We start from the raw sequence: 26,974 nt of genomic DNA on the forward strand, positions 1-26,974 counted from the left end.
CCCGCCTGGTCAGTGGTACTACATGGGTGCAGATGCACGCACGTGGTTATGCCTCAAATATCACTTCTTGGAGACTTGGATCGATGTTGTAGATGACTGAACCTCTGTGGGCGTCTCATAACTCATCGATAACGGGCTGAGTCCAACTAAAGTTAATACTCACATAGATACTAGGAGTACTATGAGCTCTTCAGTCTCATGCGCAAGTGTTAGTAGAAACAACTGAACACCCGGCGATAGTCTTGTTCCCATGAGTAGCTCGCCGTAGTATAGTCTAGCCAAAATCCTCTAGTGTATGATAAGCTTACACTTCCTCCTCGGAAAATACCTACTACAGCACCGCCACCAGTACATACGCTATATGCCCTATGGAGTTTCCAAATCGCATAGTTCTAAACTGTAATTCGAATGGATCTAATATTTCATGTCATCTCTTAGGCGATTTTCTAAACGAGCTACGCGATTCCCGCAAAAACCCCCATTGGTAAAGAGTATTGTGAGTTTACAGACTTTGCTGGGCTTTGAACAAAAGTACTCAGTGGACAACCAGCGCGTAGAAAGGACTCGCCGTTGTCAAATGCGGCACCATTGGGAAGTGATGCGTAACCAATATTGACAGATCTATGACCTGAACTTATCGTCTCGCAACGACAAACTTTACAACTGCTTACTTCACGCATCACTTTACAGTCGTTTACCGCAGCAATGAGAATTAGCCTGTTTATACTTTTAAGTGACAGCCCTGGGCGAAACAATACAGCATTTAGCTAACTCCGTAGGCCATCACTAGCTTGCCACTGAAGCCCCGATGCTGGTAACTCCGACAGCGATGCAAATGTTCGCCGGCTTGCCTAGCACAATTTATATCTCTATAGGTACGATGTCATCGGCCAATCGTACTCTAAACTAAGAGGAGCTCAGTTGCTGACAGACTCACCTAGGACAAGACTTGGCTCCCAAGATCTTTCCACTTCGTATTTGTGGTTAACAGGTATTTTCACTAGTTCTGGTCAATATGCCGGGCGATTTAATGGCGTTGCTCATGGCCATGGGCCAAATTGGTGGCTCGTCCTGTCCACCACACCATCCGAGCTTCTCAGAGGCTCCCGAATAGCCTGTCAAATGATCCATACCTTGCGTCTGATATCCTGCAAGTAGCTGATATCATCAAATGCATATGCCAAGGTCCCATTCGGGGTTAATTCTAAAGACGGGTGCAACTTAACTGTTGGTCGGTCGCTCAAGTAAGAGCTGCAATCCAGGCTATGTTAGGAATATGAGATCATGCCCCTACATTTGCGGGAATCGTTCCTTTACCCTCCTCATCATAATACCTCTGTCTATATGCCTTCGTCCCTGTTGTTGTTTTCTCTGTATAGTATTCACAATTACAAATAAAAGCAAGGGACGTTCGTAAGACTGTTAAAAATTCTAGGAGATCAATCTGTCGGGAGCGGAATATTCCGCCACTCTGAATGATATGGATCTGCTAGTGTCACTAGAGTATTCGCATTCTCAATCAGCATCATATCTAAGCAATCAACTTTAAAGATTTTTTTTTTTTAAATATAGAGAAGAAAAATAAAAAACTAGACTTCACAATCTAAATTCATCACGGTTGGCGGTTTTCTTCTGTCCCATTAAGTCAGTGGGCATAATACACATCAGCAATATTGCATGTCACGACATCGAACAAAGAAAGTGGAAATTGTCGATTTATAGCGTTGCTGCGACTGAAGAGCGAATCACTATTGCTAAGCCTATAAATGGAATGGGATTATGGCGTTGGCGTAAGCAGATCATATGGTAGTTAGTGAATTGCGTAAGTGCCCCGGCTCTCATTGTTTAGAAGCATTTTGGAAATCTCTGCCTAGGCGAGTATGTTCAATGAATTAGGTCTTGGTCATCGCTGTGGAATCATTTGCCCATTTATGGATGCTGCGTCTAACTTGGAGAATTAATCGAGTACCAACCAACTGTAGAAGAGGCTAGTTCATAAGCTAACAGATACCTAACGCGCGCACGATCATTTAGTTTGTAGTTACTCTTACGGGCCCACGCGGTAAGATCCGACAAGTTGTAGCATTTTGACCTGGCTCTCTGGGCAAACAAAGAGAAAGAGCGTAACCCCTCCTTTTTAATTTGATAGGAGTATTTAATGATTCAAGATATTGACTATAATCTCTTTCGTGTCTATCTCAGATCTATTGATAAATTGGGCATCGACGCCCAGCAACGTCTCCCGGCAATACCCATCCATTCTGTCATACGCATAGTCTTTGACTGTCTGGGGAGTAAACATTACATATCTCAACCTCCAGCTACTGACTAATCTATCGAAATGGTGTCGTCTATTACCACTGCATTACAGTGATACTTCTTGTTTTCGCTACCTATCTCCTCAAGCGTTCCAACAAGGCCGTCATGCCCCCAGGAACACGGAGTCCGCCTGGGCCGGTTGGCAAGCCAATTATTGGTAGCATGCTCGACATACCATTTGTTCATTCCTGGTTCAAGTTCAAAGAATTAACAGACCAATATGGACCTATTACCAAGATCACCATCGCAGGCCAAGATCACGTCCTTCTAGGCACTGAGCAAGTTGCCCAACGATCTGCTCCGAGAGCGTGGTAGCATCTATAGCGACCGACCAACGTTCCACGCTGCCAACATAATGACCAGAGGGTTGATTCCTCTTTTGTTGCGGTATGGTGATGTGTGGCGCACTCAACGCAGTTTCTTTCACCATGTCATGTCCACAAAGGCGGCAGCTGGTTACGCTTCAGAGCTCGAAATAGAAGCTACTCGAATGGCGCGTGACCTCATAAGGGACCCCTCTAATTATAAAAACCTTTTCGAGCGTTATAGTGGTGGCATCATTCTCCGTCTTGCGGTTGGTGTTCGTATTGAAAGAGGCCGAGACCCCAGATGCCAGAGCTCGCTCAAGGCGGTACATGACCTGGAATGTGTTACTTCGCCGGCATAATACTTTGTAGACTTGCTTCCTGCGTTGAAGTTTCTACCAGAATTTCTGGGACCATGGAAGACTGAGCTTAAGGAGCTTCGAAATGAGCACGAGATGTTCTTCTGCGACATGCTGGATGGAGCGAAAAGGGACAACAGTGGTGGCAAAGGCATCAAGTCTTGGGCCAATGTTTGTCTGAGTAACACGGGTCAATGGAGTCTGGACGACCTTACTGCAGCACACATGTTTGGCGGCCTTCTCGAAGCAGGCAGCGGTACTTCTAGTTCATTGCTTATGTCGTTTTGCTTACTCATGACGCGTACGGGCCAGCTCAAAATCCTACAACAGGAATTGGATAGAGTTGTAGGTGCAGGACGAGTGCCGACTATCGCCGACTTACCACAACTTCCAACCGTGCGTGCGTTTGCCAAAGAAGTGCTACGCTTTTATCCCGTCACCTCTGGTGGAGCACCTCACATGCTCACCAAGGATGATGTCTACAAAGAGTTCTTCTTCAAGGCTGGCACCATTTCCCACGCGAATCAGTGGGCGATTCATCGTGATGTAGAGCAATACCCCGACCCGGAGAGCTTCAACCCACAACGGTGGCTCGACCCCAAATATCCAACCTACAGGGAACTTTTGACTCAGTACCCGAACCTCGTCAACTACACTTGCTCCGAGTCCGGCCGTCGAATCTGTCCTGGACAGCATATAGCCGAGCTGAGTGTCTTCCCTGGCATTGCAATGATAGCATGGGGCTGCAACATCTCAAAAGCAAAGGATGACACCGGCCAAGACATCACGCCTCCATTTTATGACTTCAACATAGGCTTCAACGTTCAGCCAAACAAATTTCTGTTCAAGTTGTAACCAAGGTCCAAACAGAGGATGGATGTGTTGGAGAGGGCTTATGAAAATTCGTTAGAGGCTGACCCGTTATTGGTCCAGTAGTTGAATGCATCCTCATGGCCATCTGAATGTAACAGTCATTACTTGCATGGGAGAAAGGATATCGGAAAGAGTTTGGAAAATAAATGCCGCTTTTACCCGAATTGAAATTATTACGGATACTGAAGAGTCTCAGCTGCTGAAGGCCTCGGTAGGCTCGTCCACTGTGTAGCTACCGATAGGGCAATTTCGTGCTCTACCGAATCACAGGTTTCCAATGTTCTCACAATAATCTTTTACAGATTATACTCTCTCTGAACTTCATAAAGTTGTTGGAACCTGTCAAATGCCGGGCTGACGAATGGAGAGATGCCTCATGCCCCTTTCCTTCTATTTTGCAGGCTAATGAATGACTTTAACTACTCTTTTGATACCTCGTAATTTGTTACGTTCGCATTACACTGTTAGATCTTTGCACAAGTGAGTTAAAGCCGATTAGTCTACAGGATTATACAGAGAAGAAAACATTATAAAGAGATAAAAAAATACACACCCGAAATATTAGGGAACACCAGTGCAAATATGGAACACTCTTATGTTGTCTAAAGTGTAGTAACAAGATATTGAGGCAATATGAGATATGTAGTGATACAAGATGTTTGTTATAACTCCGGAGTATAATATTCTAATTGTTACAGCAACGGTGACGTTTATAGATGAATGTGAATCCCTGTAGTAATATCCGCCAGCTTTTGAAATCCTCCATTAAATGCCCAATCCTGCAACAACGTGTGCAATAAGAGTACTGATTCCTCATTCACTGCCACTTGTTTCAGGATCGGATTTCGCTTGCATCCGTGCTCCTAGATTTGCTGCTTCTTGCGCGTACTTGCATTTCAGTCTCAATGTCTGGCCAAACTTGAGCATAACAAATGGGAATGGCAAGCATGTAAGCGTTAAGAAAGCAGGTATTGTGCTTGCCCAGTGTATGCCAAGATTATCATACATCTGGTCTGTGAACAGCGGGAATGCCACGCCAAAAAATGCCCTGAGCATTGCCGAAGCCCCAAGTACCGATGCTGCATATATAGTGTACGAGTCAATCAAGTAGTTGAGGCATGATAGAAAGACCAGAACACAACCGAAACCAAATGGAGCAGAAAGAGTAATGCTAACGGCCCAGTGTATACTTGGCGAATTAGTCCACGCAAAAGCGAAGAGGCCGACGGGTAAAGCAACGGCACCAACAGCTCCTTGGGGCAACCTGGACTCGGGCGTTGCCGACTGGCCGAGTTTCTTATATCGGTTGTCATCGATGATGGCATATATAAGTCCAATTATCATGCCACAGATAAGACCTAAAAATGCCAAACCTCCTAGGCCTTCACTCCACCCCCGGCCGCGTTGATAGACAATTGGCAATGCAGGCATAAACATGTAGATTGTCCCGTATATTATCGCCAGATAGGTGGCGGCAATTAACACGATTGGCTCGCGAAAAAGAAGAACCCAGGGCCGCATTAGAGCTTTGCGAAAGAGTTCAGACGATGCTACTGTGCCATTCTGCTGCTGCATGACGCTTCTGTATGACTTCCCTGTTTCTTTAGCAAGACGTGCTGCTCTTTCACGTAAAATCACTGGTCCATATGTCTCTGGGACAAGAATCGAACCGGCAATCCATACGATGCCAATGAAGATGCTGCACACGCCTTGCACCCATCTCCAACCAACGTTCATAGAAATAAAACCACCTATAATAGGACCTAGAACAGGTCCCATAAATGGCGCTGCGCAGAAAAAGATCATTGCCAGCCCCCGTTGTGCCGCAGGGAACATATCAGCAATGACTCCGCCTGAGTTGGTCAATGGCGATGCGCCAATCATCCCAGTAAGAAACCTGAAGACTAAGAGCTGGGTCATGGATCTTGCCCCAGCTGTAGCAGCCACAAAAGCTACCACACATGTATGCGTAGTGATGAAGAGAATTCTCCTGCCATACAGCTCCGAAAGGGGTGCCCACAAGGCCGGCCCGATGGCAAAACCAAGCACATATAGAGATATTCCGAGAGCAAAAAGTTCCGAGCTGCAATGAAATTGTTCAACGATTTCGTTTGCCGAGCCAGAGTAGGCGGAGGATGTGAGCGTAATTGCAAATACCGAGGCGGTTACAATGAATATGATGACCCATTTCTTGGTGGATGAGAAGTTCATGGGATTTCCCGGATCACCATTGCGGAACTCAACAATAAAAGGATCAGAGGATGTGCCCGTTCCATCGTAGATAGTTGCTGTTGTGGGACATTCTTTGCTTGGTTGTTCAAAGCCTAGCATTGTCATGGTTACTTTGGCCGGGCCTATTATTTCGAGGGTTGCAACTAGATTCTGAGAGGAGAATCACGCACATGACAATGGCTTCATGCAAATGATAATGGCTGCATATGCACATGGAAGCAGCTGCATGCATGAAAATGGATGCAGGATATATATAAGAATTCCTGTAAAGGCGGTTCCCCCCGTAGTCCCAGGTTTCAGTGCCTTGATTCAATACTACTCTTTGGGCTCGGGAGCGTTCCGAGTATTACTTGTGGATTGCCGGAAGCGCTTCTGATTGGCCATTTTCTCTACACCCTCATCAGCATCTCCCTGTTTATGTAGGAACAGCAGGGAATTCGGGCTCATACGTGCTTCCCGCTTTCAAAGAAAAATCACTGCTTTGTAGTCTGCTCGGTCATAGCGGAGACTATTTTCACATATCTACTCCGTATCACGCAACCCTTTCATGGTTTAGGCCCACATCATGATAACTCATGAAGCGCAAGCATAAGCCCATTCGCCGATGACGGATAAGCATATGCCAAACACTCGGTTGTTCATCTCCTATTGATTGCAGGTTCTAGAAAAATCCAATTCCTCGCATACGGCCCTCTAGCCTTCATCAATTGCGACACAGATGTCGCCTTGCTGGGTTCTAAATCGTTCCACTCCCTTCGAGACTCTAAACATTACCCTGCAATCATCGCAGAAGCACTCAAGATGCTTGGATAGTAAATTTATAGCAAATCTATCAAGTTTAAAAAAGATTAACTGGCTGGAAATGAATTAAACCAAGTTTCATCAGGCTCATCAAATAGAAAGCTATCGTTGTGAAAGCCAAATTCTAGAAATGTGTCATGGAATTGCGTATCCGATAGCTCTTCCATAAAACCAGTGTGCTCTGGAAGATGGCGCATATGCGAGGCTTTTCTCGCCAAAGATTGGAACAGTGCTGTATACTGTGGTATATAGAGGCTGAGATGCTCATGCTTCTTGAAAACTGAGAGAGTTTGTTGCCAGCTGTCCGATACTGCCTCTGTGAAAAGACTCGTGGATTGCATCGCTGCGAGTAGAATAGTTCCCGCCATATGGAGGTAGAAAATTCGAGACCACCAAGGTATACTGTAAGCAGATTCATTGACGCTGCAATTTTTGTCAAGTACTGCCACCATCCTTTGGGCGTTCAAAATACATTGAAAGGCGCCGTATTGTATCATATGGCCCATGTAAGATGACTCAAACTGAGCATCAGCGGCGACGGGCGCGTTATTCTGCATGAAGCAGCACCGAGCAACCATTGGTCTGAACAACAAGATTCGAGCATGCAATAGCCTAGAGGTGTCAAAAGCATGAGCTATATGAAGAGAACATGACAGACGAAAAGTGTTCATGTAAAGCTTACCGAAGTTGGAGGCTAAGCCTCTTCATTTTTGTTTCATTATCATCGCCTTCTTCGGATGGAATCCCTTTGAGCCTGACCTTCTCCCATTGGTTCAAGCAAGCCTCATGTTGCAGGACTGAGTTACAGTAGGATTCCTTCTTTTGACAAGACCCGTGTGGGCCGAACCTTTCAGCCAGGCCACCGCCAACAGGAGTTTGTGCCATAATACTATGATGAACAATTTCATGCAGTTCCAGTGTGTGGATCAAATCATCACGAAAGGGGGGATTCCTGCGAGCGGTATGTTGGCTAACTAAGGACATCATCGCCGTGCGACCCTGCACCCACGAGACTGACCTTAAAGGCCCAAATTAGAAACATGCGAGAGAGGATTGAGTAAAATGGGGTGTACCTACATGTCGGCAAATACACAGCAGTTCCATAGATGCTGCCGCCAATGAGCCTGGTCATTCGATGTGCCAGCTCCCGAAGTTTTAGTAGGGAGATGAATACCAAGGCTCTGAGCAATTCGTATTGCCGATCCAACTGCCATCCATGCTTGATGCGGATTGTTCGTACACTGAAGATATCGGCTCATTAGTAAGAGGCATTCCACAACCTCCAACGACGGTGGCTCCCATAACACGGATTCAGGGCGAAGTAAGTTCCAAGCTCTCTCAAAATAGGTGCTCGCCACCTCATTCCTCTCCGCAGCTGCGATAGATTCCTGAACCTGAATAGCGAAAGCGAAGACGATATTCAATGTGGAAATAAAGACTCGCTCATCTATCTCTAGATCTCTTCCCTCAAACAGCATTTCATATGACCGACACAATCGTTTCTCATCGATAATGTAGTCAACGGGTTGTATGCACCGCCAAAATATACTCAATAGATGGTCTGCCTGTCGACGTGGTGGTAGGACTTTATCCGCCTGCCCGTCACCCGGTCGTCGACCAGATAAGCGCAATTCGAATAGAGGAGCATCTGACATTGGCATCGCAATGGATGATCCACTAGAAACTCCCCCATATTTGGCATCAATAGCAGCTTTTACCTCTCCAGCGAATGTGCCAGGACTACCGCTGTATCCAATTCCGGGAATTGACTGCACAGGCTCTTGGTGTAAGACACTAGAGACAGGCTTATAAATGCACTCAATTCTCTTTTTCTTGCAATTGCTACAAGCTAAGCCGAGGTCGGCATCTGCACACGCGTAGGGCTAGGTAGACATCAGGAAGACAAGACATACCTGGGCGCATTCCGTCGCATTTCACTTTTCTAGAGCGACATAGTTCACATGCATTGCCATTCCCTATTTTGAGCTTCTTCTTAGATGGCACGTCTGGCCCCGGAGATTCCGAATATGTGTCCATGAGTTTCGGATGCGTTCCTACGCCGAGGCCAATAGGAGATAATACGAAGCCAATGCTATGACCGGTGCGAATGAATGAGGTCTTTGGTCATTAAATCCGATTACACGAAGAAGATAGGAAGGAATGGGTGTATATCGAAATGGAAGGATGATATCGGCAAGTTGGAGTGCGCAGGAAATGCCCAAGTGGCAACATTACCTGGTAGGAGGCCATATCCAATTACATGTCGTTCCGACAGCCCACCTTTATCAGCTGTAGATCGGAACATGTTCCGACATTCAGTAATCAACAACTTGGGATAAGAACTTGGGCACAAGCCTACATAACACAGCACAACACAGTGACTGCCATCGACATAAATATGCAATACAACATTAATCATTCTATTTTAGTCTAAATGAGTAGTTTCATTCATCATCCAAAAAATCTATTAAAGCCCAATCCTAAGAATCTCACAACTCTCCTTTCGTTTTGTAATATTCTGTTTATTAAGTAGACCACCATGTCTTTTCAAGAAGGTTTATTGGGGTAATTGTTGGGCAGGCATAAGCCAGCCGAGAACTGACTCAAGCACATTTGTTCTAGCTCTGGGCAAACTTTGATCTAGCACGGAGCCTCTTGCCGAAGATATAAATGGCTGTTGTACCGAAAATTCCCATCACACTGAGTCCAGCGAGAACCGTCACGCCCTTATCAACGCCCAAGTTGATAAAGAGAGGCCTTGCAAAGACAACAGCACCGCCAGCAATGCCAGATCTCCAAATGCTGTTGCTAGCGAATAGAGAGGCAGCGTATTTAGGGTAAGATAGCGGGATGTAGATGAATAGAGATTGCATCGTCCAAAAGTGTCCAAAGCAGAAAATAGCCACTCCAATAAGAGGCACCACCCAATGAATGCTAGGATTGGCTGTCCATGCAAAAATGAATAGCCCGATTGGCAGCAAAAAGGATCCAATAATGGCCGGAACAAGACGGTGTTCCTGTTCTCTGAAGCCACGTTTAATATTGTCGGGAACCATATAGAACTGCAGGTACGCAAAATAGGCAGCAAGCCCGATGATGACGCCGACAAGACAAGACAAGAATGTAAGGCCGGTCTGTCCAAGGTTGAATCCATACATTACTGGAAAGACGAGAGGAAAGACCTCAAAAAATGTATAGAAGACGCCGTAGAAGTAACCGGTGTAAAGGTTAACGAAGAAAATGGCTGGATCCTTCATCATAATCTCCATAGGCTTGACCAACGCATCAAAGAGGACTGCAGATGGGCTCATATGGCGCTGATTGATCTCGCTCTGCGACTGAAGTCTCGAATCGCCGGTCAGCTTGCGAAGTCGCCGTGCACGTCTCAACAGAATAGTTGGTGCCGAGGTCTCAGGCATAAAAAGTAGTAGGGAAGCCAGCGCAAGAGAAGACATCCACACAATTTCCCACATGGGCCATCTCCAGCCTTTGGCTTGCGCTGCGAAACCACCAATCACAGGTCCAATTGCAGGTCCTGCCCACGCAGAGAATACCCACCACGAAAGACCAAAGGGGATATACATAAGAGAGAACATGTCTCCAACTGTAGCACCGCCATTAGCCAAGGCTGGGCTGCCAAAAAATCCAAGCCAAAACCGCAGGGCCAAAAGTCCACCAAAGCTATCGACGACCGCTTCCGGAAAGGATAGAACCCAGTAGACAATATATGTCAAATAGTAAATATGATTCCTTCCGATGCTCGGGATTTCGGATAAAGGCGCGAAAAGGAGGTCGCCAATGCCATATGCGAGGACGTAGAGCCCAAGACCGAGGGTAGAAGCGACAGGACTGACATGAAACGCACGCTGGATTCCCTCCTCAGCGGTGGCGTAGATGGGCCCAGCGCAGTACACTGTCCATGTGTAAAAGCAGAGAACAAACAGGACGAAGTAGCGTTTGAGTCGAGACCAATTCTGAGGATTGGCTGGGTCATCTGTGGTATACCAATCGACAAGAACAACGCCATCTGCAGTCTTTTGAGGACTGATCACAATAGATTTGGTACGTTGCAGTGCTAGTTCTCTTTCAGCCTCTAGTCGCTCGTTGCTGTATGGGGCGGTATGGACACTGGTGGTTGTTCTTGTTCGTCCGAGATGCTCTACATCATCACCCTCTTGACCAATTGATTCAGAGCTTTCGGAATTTGCCCCTTCGCCAGATTCAGACAGTACTGCGTCCAAATTCCGATGCTGATCATGTTTCTCGCTTGGATTAAGGTGGGCGATATATTCATTGGGTAGCTTAAAACCCTCTTCCTCTTCCGGGTATTTAAGAATTCCGTTTCGCGTAATCAGGCGAAGTAGCTGGCCTATGGGCGCTTCCCTGATGAGATCTCGCATCTTAATTGACAAATCGGGAAGGAAACGCGGCAAAAGTGATTGAGCCAATAAAGAAAAGGCCTGCAGCTGCTGGCAAGCCAGGCGTGAGAACCAATAAGAGTTGAAAGGATTCCGTAGGTACGTATAATTGTGGGATGGTGTTTATATTAGGAGTTTTCTTTATTTCTTGTGATTCATATGAAGTATGGAGTGAATTGAGTTTCTGTGTGACATCAAACAAAATGGACTGGAGAGTCTCGATACTAAATACTCTAATGCTTGCCTTCGTAGCCTGTAACATAGTGATTCTGGTATACAGAAAATGGAAACTGCCCTGTGTCTTACAAAGGAAGATTACTGTGCAATTATTATCAAGCCCAAGTCCTTGGCCTTCTTCACTCTGTCTTCGCTAATTACAAAGCAGCATGCTAACCTAGAAAAGTAATTTGCTGATGTTTTGATTTCCTGGTTCCAGCAGATCTCAGCTCTTGAGCCAATCGCAAACGCTCTCAGAAACTTTAATCCAGAGGCCACCACGCTATTCGCCCGGCCATGTATTATGATATCAGCCCAGATTTGTGACTCTTGAGCTGAGAAATTCGATTGCGGTGCCAGGCACGGAATATGTGGTGATGCGGAAGCTATGCCCGAATTTGATAGTCCCGATCTAGATCTTCCCTTATTCAGCATATTCGATTTCAGGTTAGTGAGATTTTCTGTCGAGATGCCATTCGCTCTACTTTGCCTATAACGGATATACGATCCGCCCTTTGGGTGGCCGCCAGCAGTTCCTTGCGTCTTCTCGTGTACCTTTTTTCCAATTACGCCCTGACATCGGCACATCCGGATGTTAGCTAATGAGACATTTGCCGAGATTGCGGCAGAACTCGATGCCATCCACGCCGTAGATGCGTAGCCAATGGCTTGTAATGCTAGCCGGCACACGTATTTTGCGGCATGTGTGATTTAAGCTTACCTTGGGCACTTAGCCATACCCAGTTTTGCAATCTCCACGAGTAGCCTTGTATTATATAATTTACGCCCATTTTCTTATTCTCTATCTATTATGCAAGAAAAAGAGAAGGCATTGGAAAAAGCTGCGATACTTTATTCCCTAGTGTGACGAATTATGACAATTATGGTCGCTGGCGTACTCATGCTGTTCAGGGCAGTCCTACGGTTGACAAGTAAAAGCCCGAATCCATTTACCCGGCCTGTAAAGTCTCTGCGTATTTCTGCAAACCCTGGCCAATAATATTGATAAATGGCCATTGCACATTGTGCATAAAGAGACGAGCCCAAAGCCTTGAGACTGCCAGACCAAGTGTATGTGGCCGCGAAATGTCGATGTCTAAGCCGATATCCGCCTTGTCAATATCCAAGTAAGATTTTGCTTCTTGTACAATGGCATTGACCCAGCGGAGGATGCGGTTCTCATTTTCTTTCCCACATCGATCTCAGTTAAGATGTTACCTCAATATGAGGAAGGGGTAGCTTACCCGTCAAAAATTGAGGATTATGTGGTTGAGATAATGAACATAACCATTTACTCAAAAAGACTGCGCATTCGAGGCTGGATAGACAATGGCGGACGCTCCAGAAAAATGCTTGACTACGCGCAACACTGTCAATTCCGAGCCGAACGGGAATGCTCAGCGCATGTGTAGAGTATATTAGGGCGGGGATCAAGAAACGACCTCGCGATGGGGATGGTGCTTTTGCGATAGCAGCTGCAATTAGCAATGGGTCTCGGGTCTCAAGTGCTCGGTGAGGGCCTAAATTGATGCATGCACGAATATAGGCAAGGCCAAGGAGGGCACTTGATGTAAATGGAATTGGTCCATTCTCGTTTGATGGATCGAGGCTGGATTCCGGTGCTTGTTTCCAGACCAGAGTCCATGATCGAAGCGCCCGTCTGTGCATAGCATAAGTACTCTATTACACGCGGGATCTTGGGAGGAATAGCATCAACTGGAAGATTTCCCCGTTTATACTTACTCAATCTTGTTCAATTCTTCATCTGGTAATGCCGTCGAGTAATCTAATGTCGAGAGGGAAAGTTCTCGTATTAGATGTAGTCTTTGAAGGAGTCCATGGAGAAGTATGTAATTTCCAAGCGGTGCAGGCGTGGGGTTAATGTGGGCGTTGCTCCCTGAATTTGTAAGAAGGCGGGACAAGGCATCTTGGTAATGAAGCTGCTCTGCCTTTACATCGCGCCGTGCAGCTTGCCACTGAGCAGCAGTTTGAGCATTCCATTCTCTTGTCGAGCAGGGCAAGCGAAGGTAAATCTCATTACTCCGTAGCGCCGGGTAAACGTTATATGCGATGCTGTGAACATGGATGAATGTGAATGAGACAAGCTTTGTTCTTCGAACAGACTCTTGCTCTGACCATTCAGTCCACGATAAATTTGCAGAGCCTGAATCATTTTCAACGGTTTCTCGTAACCCCACCTCTCTAAGGCGGTGAACAAGTAAACTCTGGAGGTTCAGTGCTTCATGAAGCAGCTCTGAATCTTCCCAAGTAGCATAGCCCATTAGGATCAATAAACAGCGGATTGTATCCATTTCTTTGTAAGGTGTAGAGTTCGGATGCTCCGAATTTGAAGACCCCACAGTGGAGGAATGAGGGCCAGAAGGCTGCTGAATGAATCGACTGCACAAGTTTAGAGGTGATAACATTGATTCTACCCTTTGGCTGACCGCTCTTTCTCTTTGGGATAGATTTGCTAAAACAATTGCTTTCGAAGTGCGGAAGAGAGTTCTTGAGTTTCGGTGCTCAAAGCAATACTGAGCACCTGTAGCGCACAGGGCTAAGATAAGTTCAATGGGGCAATTGCCCGGTCGAAAGGTTGGAGCATGAAGGAACTGAAGATGAGAATGGAATCCCCCAAAGAAAGATTTGATGTATCTAGTGAGAGTATGTCTAGACGGCAAGACGAAATCTGGGATAATGTCGTGATACTTTTCCAGAGAGGCATTGAAACGTGCTCGAATATCGGAATCCACTCTCAAGGAATATGTCTTGAAGTTGGAATCATGAGGATCTACAAAGCAACAAACGTCAGTCTCGGCCCCGTGAAAACTGATCACGTATCATAAAGGGACTAAATCAAAGAGACAAAGAGGAGTTGATGTAGCGATTAGACTGCTGGGAGTTTTACCTGTATCTGATATAGAGGTAAGAGGGTGGTCGCCTTGTGGTACTGAAGGTGGCCATGAGCCAAAAGGAGAACCAGGGCAGGATTCGTCGTTCGTCGAGCGTGGGTTATTTGATTCCCTCTTGTCATGGCCCTCATCGTCAACCCCATTGGTATTGACTTCATGCGTGAAGTCGGGTGGTGTCCACTCTGCCGGAAGTCCTATGCTATCCAGGAAGCTAGCAAATTCCTGAAAATGGTGACCATCGTCATTGAAGAAAGTGAAAGTCGCCTCTTATATGATAATTAGTCTTACTGTCGCTTGACTGCAAAGAGGCTCTTACCTGGATTCAAAGGCGTATCTCCATCATGTCGAGGCATAGACTGCCCATATTGTTGATCAGCCACTGCCCCATCGGACACGGAATGAACCGGCCTCGTGGTTCGTGATAATGTACCCAGCACGTCATCGGAAAAGTTCTGGTAAGTTGTCTCAGTCTGCTCCCGCTGCGGCCATTGGGACCCAATACCGTCATTAGAGTTAGGTGCAGTCCAATTCGATACTGGAACGCCGACTACACTTCGTGCCTCTGTAAGTGATTGCGCAACAGCATCACCCGTCGAGTCTTGGTAATCGGCAGATTCTTGTATCCCTTGGTGAGAGCTGCTGTGTCCATGAGAAAGCCGCTCATGTCGAGTGAGCAAGTCACGGCGTGCGAAAGCGTTACCACATTGACAGACATATGGCTTATCCTTGGTGTCTGAAGGAGAAAGTCAGCTATGAGGGGATACAGTGCAGTGAAGTCAACATTGTAACGAGAGTAAAATTCCTTACGAGTGCGAATGTGGCGCTGTAGGTGTTCAGCGCGCTTGAAACTCCGTGTGCAATATACACATAGATTTCTCTTGGCTGTTGGTGGGCGGTGGCCATGGACTCGGCGACCCTCGTTGGAGTTGTGACTGGAGTCTGGAGATGGCATTATGGGATGCTTTGTGGAGAATCATGGAGAAGCATGGAGAGGGGTTTAGTGACTCTCCAACTGCAGGAGTGTGAAACATGAGAACAAACTTCGTCCTCTGGCTTGCGCTTTGGAGCTACCCGATCCGCGGTGGAGGCAAATGAGCCTTAGGCTCATACTCTACTAGCCTCAGGTGGCTACTCGAGATATCTGCTACTAGATTTGGAGACGGTCGGCACATGCACAGTGCGGCACATGCAGATTACTGTCGTTTTCAAATAAGAAGTATGGCTCGCCTATCTGCCTATATACTGAATGAATAGAATGGCTACAGATAGATTGAAAGCCCGTTCTACGCAGCTCATCTCATATTCTTCTCAGCTTAAGCACCCTATTGCCTAAGATAAAGTTTTGCAACCCTATTCTCAGTAACAATGGATCTTGGGCGATTTCCGGGGGTGGCGGTAATTACAGGCGCTGGTGGTCATGGTAAGCCCCTCCCACCTTTCATAATGAAGCAATGAATCGTAGCAATTGACAAGACGGTTCTTGTCTCAGGAATCGGGGCCGCAACGGCCCAGGCTTTCGCGATAGCAGGCTGTACGAATATAGCTATTACTGATATTAACGCGAGTGGGCTTCTGGAAACACAGGAGAGCATTAATCGTGTGCATCCTGGAGTTAAGCTTTTCGCCAGGGCCGGTGACATTGCTGATGAAGCCTTTGTTGAATCTTTCATGGACAATGTCTTACAGGAGTTTGGCCGCATCGACTATGCTGTCAACTGTGCCGGAATACTAAGCTCTCCTCTTCGTTCTACCGAACTTTCCCTTGAAGAGTTTGACCGGATTAATCAGGTCAATTATAGAGGCTGCTGGCTAAGCTCGAGGGCACAGTTGAAGCGCATGATCAAGCAAGAGCCGATTCATATGGTGGAGCAGAATCCGTATAAACCGGCCTCCATTTCAAACCGGCCATCTGAAAGAGGAGCGATTGTCAATGTTGCAAGTCAGCTTGGTATCGTGGGACGCCATGCTGCACGTGAGTTTCCCCCCGTCTAACTATCCTCGATCTTCTCTTGTTCTGTTCCCTTCTCTTCATCACTCTCTGCATTGTCCAGAACTGACGAATTGGTTGATCATTTCTAGCGGCGTATTGCGCTTCTAAATCGGCTGTGATTGGCATGACTCGTTGTGACGCCATCGACTATTCAGCAGATGGAATCAGAGTTAACTGCATATGTCCTGGAGTCATAAAAACCCCGATGACAACTCATAGCGAAGAAGTTAAGCAACGCCTTCAGCCAGCCATTGAGATCGCACCTATGAAGCGGGTGGGGCAGCCGGAAGAAGTAGCAGATGCAATCTTATTCCTTTGCTCAAGGCAAGCATCTTTTATCCAAGGTCATGCGTTGGTCGTTGATGGTGGTTATGTTATTATCTGAGTAGTCTCTATGGAGGTCTACGGGGATACCAACGGGACACTCCTCTGTAATAGTGACCGATAAATTTTTATGCTCTTAGTATCAATATTAGAAAGATATTATACTAATACATAGCATCATCTACTCTAGTTCAAAACCTCTTGCTTCCAATCGAATACCCTCTCCCATGCATATCCAGCACGAAGGACTTTCTCTTCCTTCCAAAGTCCACCAACAATCTGCATGCCAACTGGCAGTTTTAGATGAGGCTCTTCATTCGACGGCGCGAGACCAACAGGGATAGTCATTGCTGGATGACCAGTGACGTTGAATACCGCAGTATTTATGGTAATACCCATGCTGGGTTTGAGGGCTTCCATCGGCGAACTCTTCTCGCCATGTTTGGGTGCTACAATCGGTGCCGTGGGCATGAGAAGCACATCATATTGCTCAAATACCTTCTGGTATGCATCTCGAAGCTGTCGTCCCTGGTTGGTCGCTTTACCATAAAGACCCGGAAAACGGTCCGCAAGATATAGCCCGTTGATGATGACATTTTTCGTGGCTGCAAATCCCCTTCTGAAGCTCTCGGTAGTCCAGGGGAGCCGGCATTGCTCCAACTCAGTAAGATACAGGCCTCTTCTTCCATGTTGATGTCCAAGAAGATTTTGCGATCCCGCAATGCGCTGCTGAATCGTCCAAAGTCCTGGGCCGCGTAGGTGATCAGGTATCGACACCTCATCGACTGTCGCACCAAGACTGTTAAACTTGTAGGCCGCCTCAAGGACTACTTGCTTAACCCTTTGATCTACGATAGGGTGGCTGAAACCTTCAGTAAGGATGCCGATTTTGAAGCCGTCCAATGAGCCATGCTGTGCTTGCATAGACGCAGCATAGGTCGTTGAGCCGTGTGTCGGCGCACCCAAAGATCGATCATCAATTCCGTCATATCCGCTGATTGAGTCAAGGCAAAGTGCTACATCAAGTACGCTCTTAGCAATGGGACCAGCGTGATCATCAATTGCATCGCCACTGCTAATGCCCGTGTATGGTACTAATCCGTGCGTCGGCTTGAAACCAACACCTGCGGCCTCATATTAGACAACCAAATCAACGAAATTTGGTGGCATTCGAGTACTCACATCCACAGAAAGCTGAAGGAATTCGGATGCTACCACCTTGATCGGTGCCGATCGCAATGTCTGCAAGGCCGCCGCCGACGATTGCAGCGCCTCCAGACGTGCTCCCTCCAGCTGAATACCCGATAGCAAAGGGGTTATGAACTGTGCCCTGGGCGCTTGTAAAAGAGGACGTTGAATGACACATATTTTCGCAAGTAGTTGTTCCGACCACATTTGCGCCGGCATCAAGCACTCTAGTGACAACAGTTGCGTCCGTAGTGGGCGTCCAAGGTGGGAAAATGTCAGTCCCATATAGTTGAGGGACGTCAGCGACTGCAATGACGTCTTTGAGACAGACAGTTTTTCCGCTTAGAGACCCAGCTCCAGTGGTGCCTCGTATAAGAAATCTGTATGCCCAGGCGTGTCCGAAAACTTGCTCTTCTCTAGATGGGCGATGTACATCTTCTCTAGGATAAAGGACTCTATCTGGAGCAGGTTGGTAGTCTGGTAACTGTTGGATCTCCTCTGCACAGTCATGAACAGCTGCAAGCAGCGCGTGGAAATCATTTTCTTCTTCCGGGTCAAGAGAGACACCAATTTGATCTAAGACTTTCTGGACATCTTGCCTCTGAACTGGATTGTCCCTTGTGCCAGTCAGATCAAGTATGGTCGGAGCTTTGTAAGATATGTTCTACTTACTGAGAGATAGCTGTGAAAAGGACAGACATACTGGCTCTGCGTTTTGGCAAACCAGTCTAGGTGCCCACGGAGATAACGAAGCTGTAGGTAAGATTATAATAACGTGCGTAAAACCGTCGTATACAGCAATCCTGTAACTATCGACGACATAAAGTTTGAGGGGAACCCTGCAAGGCAGAATTAAATAGTACAACTTTATTACTTACATCTCCCTCTCTTTCATTGTCACGCCGATATCGCGTTTACCTACCCTCTCATAGGCCGGAGACCTTTGACCCTACCACGACCAATCACACTCGTCTCCAACAGTTGGAGATGCGACTCCAAATAAACTCCGACGATGGCTTCAGCTTAGTAAACTATAAGACATTACTCGAAATAAGAGAATCTTGTACAAAAATATCGTGATTTGAAATCAATGAGTATTATTAATGATCAAATTTTAATTCTCTATTGAGATGATGAACAGTTTTTGTGACCTTTGAAGGGTATCGTATTGTAAAGATGGAGATATAAAGCACCGATGCGGTCGCCTCTTCGTTCATGTTCCTGGATTCATATCAAAATAAAAGGAAATCGTTTACTTTCCAATTTTCTCAATCGTGTCTGCTGTCATGTCGGAATCAAAGCTTTTCGAGCCTCTGAGGGTCGGGAATTCTATCCTTGATCATCGGATCGTAATGGCGCCTCTTACTCGGTTTCGTGCGGACGCCGACCATGTCCAATTGCCCCAAGCCCTGGAATATTATTCACAGCGCGCTTCGGTCCCGGGCACCTTAATTATAACAGAAGCAACGCTGATATCCGAAGCTCATAGTGGCTTCCCCAACGCCCCTGGGCTGTGGACCGAGGCCCAGATTAAGAGTTGGAAGGTTATCACTGATGCTGTGCACGATAGAAGATGCACTATCTTCTGCCAGCTCATTGCACCCGGCCGCGCCGCAGCTTTAAATCCTTCAGATGGAGGAGCTCGCCAACTCTTAAGCTCGAGTGCAACTCCAATGACAGAGGGAGAAGACTCCGATGCTCCCCTGGAGATGACCCCCGAGCAGATTGCATCTTGCATTTCTGATTTCACGCAAGCGGCCAAAAATGCTATCCTGGCTGGATTTGATGGCATTGAAATCCATGGTGCAAACGGATACCTTGTTGACCAATTCCTTCAAGACAATTGCAACAAGAGAAGTGATCAATGGGGCGGCAGCATTGAGAATCGAGCAAGATTCGCCCTCGAAATCACATCTGCAATTGTGGAAGCAATTGGTGCAGAAAGAGTTGGATTTCGAATTAGTCCGTTCAGTCAATTCCAAGGAATGAGGATGGCCGACCCAATTCCGCAATTTTCTTTTCTTGTCGAGAGTTTGAAACGATATCAATTAGCATACCTGCACATTATCGAGTCACGCGTGAATAATAACGTGGACATTGAATGTTCGGATAGCATCAAATTCTTATTGGACATTTGGGGCAATACATCGCCGATATTTGTGGCCGGCGGCTATACTCCAGAGAATGCTCGTCAAGCCGTTGACGGAGAGTATAAGGATTATGACGTTGCGGTTGTTTTTGGTCGTCATTTCCTCGCCAACCCAGATCTTCCCTATAGAATAAAGGAAGGCAAGCCGTTGAACAAGTACAATCGCGCGGGCTTTTACACTCCGCTTCTTCCAGAGGGCTACATTGATTATCCATTCAGCCCGGGCTTCGTTGCTGGCAGGACTCTTAGTACCAAGGGCACTTCTCTGGCTTTGACACATTAAGGATCTCGACTGGATTACACGACAATTTATATTGGATATCTGGTGGTATTTAAAATTCATGTATACTTCGCGGAAGAAACCGTTCAACCAAATATACTTTTTTGCCCAATAAGGTGGCTCTGGCTTTACAACAGAGATATAAACACATCGTAAATTCGGTCATTACTCATTGAGATTTTAGTCAATAAGAATAAATGACCACATAAGGTTTCTCAACTGCCTGAAGCAACTATGTAAATAATAAATATCTTCCTTTAGGAAGAGTTGCTATTATCAGCACATGAAAAAGCAGAGCCAATTGTTCCATCGGCATACACATTGATTATCTCTTGAATCACACCGTAGGTAGCTCCAACTGTCATGAAAGCGCCGACGAGGATGAGAAAAGCATTCCACGTCCAAGCGGCTGCCTTCAAATATCCTCCTGTTCTCCAATCGCGATGATCGTGTAGCCACAGGTAGGCTGGTAAAGATATTGCCAAAGGCGCAAAACATAAACTCCCTGCAAGGGCGAGTATGTAATTGAAGATGGGGATTCCTGATGCAACAACAAAGCTGACGGCTGAGACACCAGCAGTAATCGAAAACCAGGTAGCCCAATGGATAACGCTGTTGAGCTGCAAATGGGGAGAATTCCTCAGCACGCGGACAAAGAGATATTTGGAACCAATGTGGACATATAGGCAGGCGCTGACACAGAGCCCAATGATTCCCACGCCGTAAGCCACCTTCTTGATGACAGGCCCAGCACTGCCGAGCGATGGGGAGGCAATCCACTGTCCACACCACCGGTACATGACAAGAGAGAAAGCAAGGTAAGAAGTGGTGACAATGGTCATGGAGAGGTAGACAGCCTTTGGATAATCTTTTGGCTTCTTCATCTCGGAGATGACTGGGAGGAAAGCAGACGTCGCGGCACTGGAGCAGAAGATTGTCGCTGCCGCTGTTACGCCTGCAACAAAGGTAGGGGAGCCAATTGCATGAAATCCCAGGTCAAAGTCGCCAGTTTGTGGAGCAGCTGCCGGGCGATCAAGCCTTGTAACACCGATACTGTGAGATGCCATCAGCTACTGTTGAGTCTGAAATGTTCGGGCGCAATTCGACATTTTGAACTTACACCACTATCAGGACAGCAACAAAGGCGGAACCAAATCCCAACCAGGCGAGCCAGGCCATCTTCTCAAATTTTCTGACACTCGCAAGTGCTGCCACAATGACAGTAGCAACAAAAGTAAACCACTGTGTACAGATTGCGTGATCAGATAGAGCATTAAGGCCCTCCGAGACACCCAAAATCCCAGAGGCTGCGCAAATGATGTAAGCCAGCAGAAACAAGATGCTCACAACCTCTCGTAGCCAAGGTCCGCCAACCAGCTGCGCCATGTCTGCGATTGAGTGACAACGGGGGTGAGAGTTCCGAAAGTTGCCTTGAATGATGGCGCAATATGTATTAAGCATCGTCCAAGCGACAACGTTGATTGCCCCAGGAAACGCGCCCAGGACAAACATGCAAGACGGAATAGAAAGTACCCCGGTAGCGAAGATGTCTGGAAAACGCACTCTCAGTAAAGCTTCCCCAGGCGGGTTATGAAGGACGGAGAAGATGGTGACTCTTACATTTAAGGAAGATTACAGACGCATGAGGCCAAGTTACGGTCCGAAAGTCGACAGCACCTTCTTCTCTCCTAAAAACTTCAAAGTCGCTTTCATCGGCCTGTTTCGACCAATCGGTGCCCTCCTCTTCGTTTCCAAGGGCCGTTTCGATACGGTCAACCCCATAGCTCGTCTCGGGTGCCTTAGCCATGGCTAACGTGATGGAAATACCCAAGTAATTAAAATATCTTTACGCTGAGGAGTCCTGGTCTGCGATTTGGACCCGGGAGTTGAAAGCCAGGAGAGTGGATTACACCCAAATGTGTTCAACGGCTAGTGTAAAAAAGAATCTAGCATTTGAAGATGAAGAGAATCTTTCCAGCAGAATAATTAGTCCTGGGGTTCTTCTGAATTATATCATCCATCATACTCGGATTCAACATAGATAACGATATCTACCAGTTAGATAGACCCAGCATGAACCTGGGGTAATGTGGGCCGATTATCATGAAGGTCTAGGAGTCTCCACAGACTTCTGCGGTGAATGTTATCTGTTCAAACTATTCCAGGCCGTCTTCGGTTTTGTTATTCCCATTTAATTCCCATCGCCTAATAATGTCCTGTCGTTAGCATCAGCCATTTGTTGAATTGATAGCACTACTCCAACCCCGTTGGAGATCATCGAGAGCATGGAGCTGTTGGAGTAGCTGGAGACCAGCTGCGTATCGGTATGTTGATCACTAACCATGATACTGATAACCAGGAATATATGCAAGGAGGGGTTCATAGATAGCGAATCTCTCTTTTGAGAGACAATTATCTAGCTTGCGGCTTTTTAAAAAAAAATCCAAGCTCTAACTGAACCTCTAAGACTAGCTTACAGACAAAGCTACTAACATAAGCTGGTTCGTTATACACAGCCAGAAACAGGGGCGTGCATCTCTCGATATTGCTTAATCAAGGCATTGGGAGTACCACTGATTCTGGGCCTTGCAAGTAGCTGGAGGTTGGCAAGTCGTGGGACCTGTCCAGCCAACCCCTCCACATTGGCCATAGAGAACTTGTGATCCGCCGCCAGATGGTGGTGATGATGATGTCGCTGGCGGCCGGCTCGAACTGCTAGAAGGAGGCGGCGAACCAGAACCAGGGTCGCCTAGACCAACAGGCGTGGGGTCCGTTTCTTGCATGTCTATGCAGAGACAGGTTTCCCAATCGGAAGTAGCTTGTCCTGGACAGGCGACAGGCTCGAAATCAACAACGACGTTGTCTCCAAAGATTTCGTTCTGTGCCATAATATCGAAGTGGTAGCTGTAGCCGTACTGGTTTGTGCCGCCAACTACTGGGCACCACTGCGCGTTTCCATTATTAGGACAGAGGTTTGTCACCATCACGATGATGCTCTGACCAGCAGCGCCACCTTTACCACATGATGAGCAAGGCGCCTCTCCTGTAGAGGTCAATTGATAGCATTTGCCGCAGCCCGCGCCACACCACGAAGCACCGGCCGTATCGAAAAAAGCTTGGGAGCCAGCAGCTGTATAGACTCCGTTGCCAATGCCAAGCTACAGTACAGAAGTGTACAATAAGCGTTAAGATAAAGAATCGTGGTTGAGAGGAGGCTATTCTTACCTGCCAAGAGGCCGCGCCTCCAGAGCTCGAGCCACATCCGCAAGCACCCTCTTGTCCGTCATAATAGCGCTAGGATTTCCCATCAGCTACGATTCAGCAGGCCTTGAAGCGCGTATACTTGCAGTGGTTGTCGCCTTAAACGCGGAGGCAGCGCCTGCGATGCCAAGGGCGATAAAGAGGGGGGCTTTCATATTTACAGGTGTTGATGCCAGACTATGATGTAGGAGAAGCGAAATCGATCACGCAATTGACCACCTTGTATTAGTTAAGTTACGAAGGACTCGCTAGAAGCCCCTCCAGAGGACATATAAATAGATTGATATCCGTGGCTACATATGGAGCATTTACTTGTATAATGGTAGGGAAAGCAAAGTAATTAACATACAAAATAATATCCCGGCTGTAATAGCTGTCTTCAATCCAGGCAAAGGTCGTATTATTAGGCTAGCAAAGAGAATAGCAAATAAGTAACAGCCTAATTACGGAAAGCAACACTTGACTTCTACTTTCAATCGGCTAATCGATATACAGGCTAATCATTATGCGAAATAATGATAGAGACTGAATTGAATAGGAAAGAGATATAAGAGGCTAAGTCCTGGCTAAACTACTACGAGCCGGAGAAAAAAGTACTCGAACATATCACCAGTTTTTATAATTGGTAAGAGCTGCATACCCCGATAATCTGAATATTTAGGTAATGAAACTTGGGCTTCTGTTGAATTTTGATGAACTATTGTATAGGTTTTTGTTGTAGCATGGATCCCGCTGGGGCCGGCATTGCAGCGCCAGCCGCCGGAGAGTTTCGCTTCTTGAAGTCGTCAGAAATGTAACCCATGGTCACGAATTCGACTCCTTCATGCTTCATGAAATGTTCGATAAGTCTAAAGTGCAACGTCAGTACATATAGGATCATGACAAGGATATGGTAATGGCGTCCATGTTACTCACCGTTCGTGCATCAAGATGACCTGCGGTCGGCCCGAGACATCAGGGTGGCAAGTAATTGGGAAAATAAACTCGTCATACTCTCTGTAGCAATAATCGAATGTGTCTCTCCAGATATCCTCAACGTCTCGCGGATTTACATATCCATGGCTGTTAGGTGCAGCTTTAATAAACATCATTGGCGGGAGGTCGTCAATATACCAATTGGCGGGAATTTCCACAAGCCCAGTTTCTTTGCCATTGACCAACGGCTTCATCCACTCATTTGGATGTTTTTTATAATCGATTTTGGTCCATGAGTCTCCGGTTCGAAGATAGTACGCCTGGCAGTCATGATGGCTGAGGCTGTGATCATATTCAATTCCGTAATCTAACAGAAGCTGTGCTCCCTCGGCACTGGCTTCCCACCATGGCGCAACGCTACCCTTGGGCGGTTTGCCGCAAAAATCGGTGAGCTGTCTATAAGTCTTGTCCAGGATAACTCGTTGTTGATCCAGTGTCATGTCTGCTGGGTTCTCATGTGAGTAGCCGTGCAGGCCAATCTCATGACCAGCGTCTCGCACCGCCGCCATCTCCGTTGGAAAAGAATCAAGAGTGTGACCTGGAATGAACCATGTTGCTTTGATGTTGTATTTGTCAAACATCTTCAACATACGCTGAGTTCCAACAGTGGCGGCGAAGATGCCTGCATGGAGAGCTTTAGCATTTTGGTCTCTCAATCTGAAGGGCTATTCAAGTCTGGGCTTGCCTCGACTGATGTCGCTTGTTGAATCCCCGCCCCCGTACGATCCCAACCATCCAGCAACAGCATCAACGTCAACTCCCCAGCTCACAAGAACCCGCTTCTTTCCCATCTTTTAGAAAGACTTTCCAACGGAATTCAGTCAGTGGCGATTACAAGTGCAGTATAGGCTGGGTAAGCGAGCAGTGTCCCCAATTGCTCCAGGCGTAGTCAAGATATTAATAATAATATAGTCAGAGTTAACTTGCGAAATATGACCCGAGTTTGTCTGGAGCATGAAATTGAGCAGCCTTCTCCTCTTGACGCAAGCGGAGGTTACCCTATCACAAGCTACTCCAAAGATAACATGGAGTAGCGTTGGAGACAATTGCTTAGTTGACCCACATAATGGTTGGAGTAAGCTAGGTAGCCTCCAACAATGATGCTAATGGAGTAGATCGCCCAGCTATTCTACGCCACATTGGAACGGCTGTTTTGAGGTCACACATTCCACACTAGTCAAGATTCGCATTTCTCAAAGTTAATTGCTCATTACAAATCGGAAGACAGGAAGACCATAGATCTACTCTGTAACGATGTGATTAGAAAATTCCCTACAAAGATTCCACATATGTATTTGGAGTGGCCTTTTGAGCCTCAAAGAACAGTTCTTGGGATAAAAAAGTATATAACTGTAAAATACGTATATAGTGAGATGATGGTGTCTTAATCATTGACACGAACATTCCGTATCGCGACTTCGCTTTGTCAAGTCTCTTGTATTACTACAGAAGTAGCAATCACCAACTACTATTTTATCTCTTCCACGTCAGAATGACATCTTGGGATGAACTATTAGAGCGAAACCGGTATTAAATTTGCTCCGCATGTCTTATATGATAGGACATACTGACTAGATCCAGAGTGTACTCGGGGACGCATATCCCTAGACCCGACCTCCCAGACGTCAAGCCATCTCCGATTATTATTTGTATGTTATCTAGAAGTCAGTGAGCCTTCTATCTCATAACTAACACGATGAATCCTAGTTTGTTGCATTGACCTCCGCGTTCCTGTTCAAGAGTTTCTCCAGACTTCGCCGGAAGGTGCGCAATTGTATGAATTGTGATTCAGTTGCCTGTTTACTAATCCGTTTCATGTTCATAGACGCTTTTGTTATTAGGAATTGTGGCGGACGCGTTAAGCCAAATCTCAATGATCTAATCTTTATGGAAGCAACTCAAGTAGGCGCGTTGCAAAATATCATTGTTATTCACCATACAGGTATTATTCAATGACAATTTGGGGAAAGAAATATGAGAAAATGTAGTATCTCTAACGAGAAGACTAGATTGCGGCTTCACCTATCACAATGACAAAGGCCTCAAGGAAAAGTTAAAAGTCAGACATCCGAACCTTGTTGCAGAGGTCGATTCACTGAGTTGGGATACTTTTGGTTCTAGCGATAGGTATGTTTATCACAGTCGGGGTCACTGGCTTCACGTCCCCTCTCATAACTGAGGACACTAAATCTAACGGAGTTTTAGGCTGGAAGAAAGTGTCCGGGAAGATTTGAGTCTTTTGAGAGAACAAAAGTTCATTCGGCAGGAACTAAAAGACAATGCCAAAGGTTATGTTTACGATATCAAGACTGGTATCCTTAAAGAAGTCGTTTGAGTCAAGTGCTGGAATTTAGCGGTCAATCGGAATTGTC

General features: G+C 46.5%; 11 protein-coding genes across 11 annotated transcripts; 4 read left to right on the top strand and 7 right to left on the bottom strand.

Annotated features, from left to right (window-relative positions):
• Nucleotides 1-2,424: 2,424 nt before the first annotated feature.
• T069G_04478 (cytochrome p450 domain-containing protein) lies at nt 2,425-3,838 on the top strand (the record flags this gene model as incomplete). Its single annotated transcript, XM_056171688.1, has 3 exons — nt 2,425-2,630; nt 2,737-2,950; nt 3,017-3,838. The coding sequence occupies 3 exons, from the start codon at nt 2,425-2,427 to the stop codon at nt 3,836-3,838; spliced, it is 1,242 nt and encodes a 413-aa protein (XP_056028546.1).
• Nucleotides 3,839-4,669: 831 nt separating this feature from the next.
• On the bottom strand, nt 4,670-6,193 carry T069G_04479 (major facilitator superfamily domain-containing protein; the record flags this gene model as incomplete). The annotated part of the gene is made up of 1 exon (XM_056171689.1): nt 4,670-6,193. The coding sequence occupies one exon, from the start codon at nt 6,191-6,193 to the stop codon at nt 4,670-4,672; it is 1,524 nt and encodes a 507-aa protein (XP_056028547.1).
• Nucleotides 6,194-9,507: 3,314 nt separating this feature from the next.
• On the bottom strand, nt 9,508-11,289 carry T069G_04480 (major facilitator superfamily domain-containing protein; the record flags this gene model as incomplete). Its single annotated transcript, XM_056171690.1, has 1 exon — nt 9,508-11,289. The coding sequence occupies one exon, from the start codon at nt 11,287-11,289 to the stop codon at nt 9,508-9,510; it is 1,782 nt and encodes a 593-aa protein (XP_056028548.1).
• Nucleotides 11,290-12,473: 1,184 nt separating this feature from the next.
• On the bottom strand, nt 12,474-15,387 carry T069G_04481 (fungal specific transcription factor domain-containing protein; the record flags this gene model as incomplete). Its single annotated transcript, XM_056171691.1, has 7 exons — nt 12,474-12,709; nt 12,768-13,183; nt 13,267-13,923; nt 14,059-14,314; nt 14,432-14,629; nt 14,752-15,168; nt 15,243-15,387. 7 exons carry the CDS (start codon nt 15,385-15,387, stop codon nt 12,474-12,476), a joined length of 2,325 nt encoding a protein of 774 aa, XP_056028549.1.
• Nucleotides 15,388-15,800: 413 nt separating this feature from the next.
• T069G_04482 (short chain dehydrogenase domain-containing protein) lies at nt 15,801-16,427 on the top strand (the record flags this gene model as incomplete). Its single annotated transcript, XM_056171692.1, has 3 exons — nt 15,801-15,855; nt 15,925-16,279; nt 16,352-16,427. The coding sequence occupies 3 exons, from the start codon at nt 15,801-15,803 to the stop codon at nt 16,425-16,427; spliced, it is 486 nt and encodes a 161-aa protein (XP_056028550.1).
• A 508-nt stretch (nt 16,428-16,935) lies between these two features.
• T069G_04483 (amidase domain-containing protein) lies at nt 16,936-18,638 on the bottom strand (the record flags this gene model as incomplete). The annotated part of the gene is made up of 3 exons (XM_056171693.1): nt 16,936-17,873; nt 17,932-18,554; nt 18,610-18,638. 3 exons carry the CDS (start codon nt 18,636-18,638, stop codon nt 16,936-16,938), a joined length of 1,590 nt encoding a protein of 529 aa, XP_056028551.1.
• Nucleotides 18,639-19,289: 651 nt separating this feature from the next.
• On the top strand, nt 19,290-20,369 carry T069G_04484 (NADH:flavin oxidoreductase / NADH oxidase family domain-containing protein; the record flags this gene model as incomplete). The annotated part of the gene is made up of 1 exon (XM_056171694.1): nt 19,290-20,369. The coding sequence occupies one exon, from the start codon at nt 19,290-19,292 to the stop codon at nt 20,367-20,369; it is 1,080 nt and encodes a 359-aa protein (XP_056028552.1).
• Nucleotides 20,370-20,623: 254 nt separating this feature from the next.
• On the bottom strand, nt 20,624-22,173 carry T069G_04485 (transmembrane amino acid transporter protein domain-containing protein; the record flags this gene model as incomplete). The annotated part of the gene is made up of 3 exons (XM_056171695.1): nt 20,624-21,419; nt 21,487-21,916; nt 21,987-22,173. The coding sequence occupies 3 exons, from the start codon at nt 22,171-22,173 to the stop codon at nt 20,624-20,626; spliced, it is 1,413 nt and encodes a 470-aa protein (XP_056028553.1).
• A 742-nt stretch (nt 22,174-22,915) lies between these two features.
• T069G_04486 (fungal cellulose binding domain-containing protein) lies at nt 22,916-23,782 on the bottom strand (the record flags this gene model as incomplete). Its single annotated transcript, XM_056171696.1, has 3 exons — nt 22,916-23,524; nt 23,592-23,660; nt 23,714-23,782. The coding sequence occupies 3 exons, from the start codon at nt 23,780-23,782 to the stop codon at nt 22,916-22,918; spliced, it is 747 nt and encodes a 248-aa protein (XP_056028554.1).
• A 542-nt stretch (nt 23,783-24,324) lies between these two features.
• Nucleotides 24,325-25,393, bottom strand: T069G_04487 (polysaccharide deacetylase domain-containing protein; the record flags this gene model as incomplete). The annotated part of the gene is made up of 4 exons (XM_056171697.1): nt 24,325-24,475; nt 24,543-24,689; nt 24,741-25,224; nt 25,288-25,393. 4 exons carry the CDS (start codon nt 25,391-25,393, stop codon nt 24,325-24,327), a joined length of 888 nt encoding a protein of 295 aa, XP_056028555.1.
• Nucleotides 25,394-26,094: 701 nt separating this feature from the next.
• On the top strand, nt 26,095-26,937 carry T069G_04488 (carbonic anhydrase domain-containing protein; the record flags this gene model as incomplete). Its single annotated transcript, XM_056171698.1, has 6 exons — nt 26,095-26,129; nt 26,184-26,251; nt 26,310-26,366; nt 26,428-26,544; nt 26,612-26,729; nt 26,808-26,937. The coding sequence occupies 6 exons, from the start codon at nt 26,095-26,097 to the stop codon at nt 26,935-26,937; spliced, it is 525 nt and encodes a 174-aa protein (XP_056028556.1).
• Between the last annotated feature and the right edge of the window lie 37 nt (nt 26,938-26,974).

The sequence above is a fragment of the Trichoderma breve genome, chromosome 3 (assembly GCF_028502605.1).
Source record: "Trichoderma breve strain T069 chromosome 3, whole genome shotgun sequence".
Lineage (NCBI taxonomy): Eukaryota > Fungi > Ascomycota > Sordariomycetes > Hypocreales > Hypocreaceae > Trichoderma > Trichoderma breve.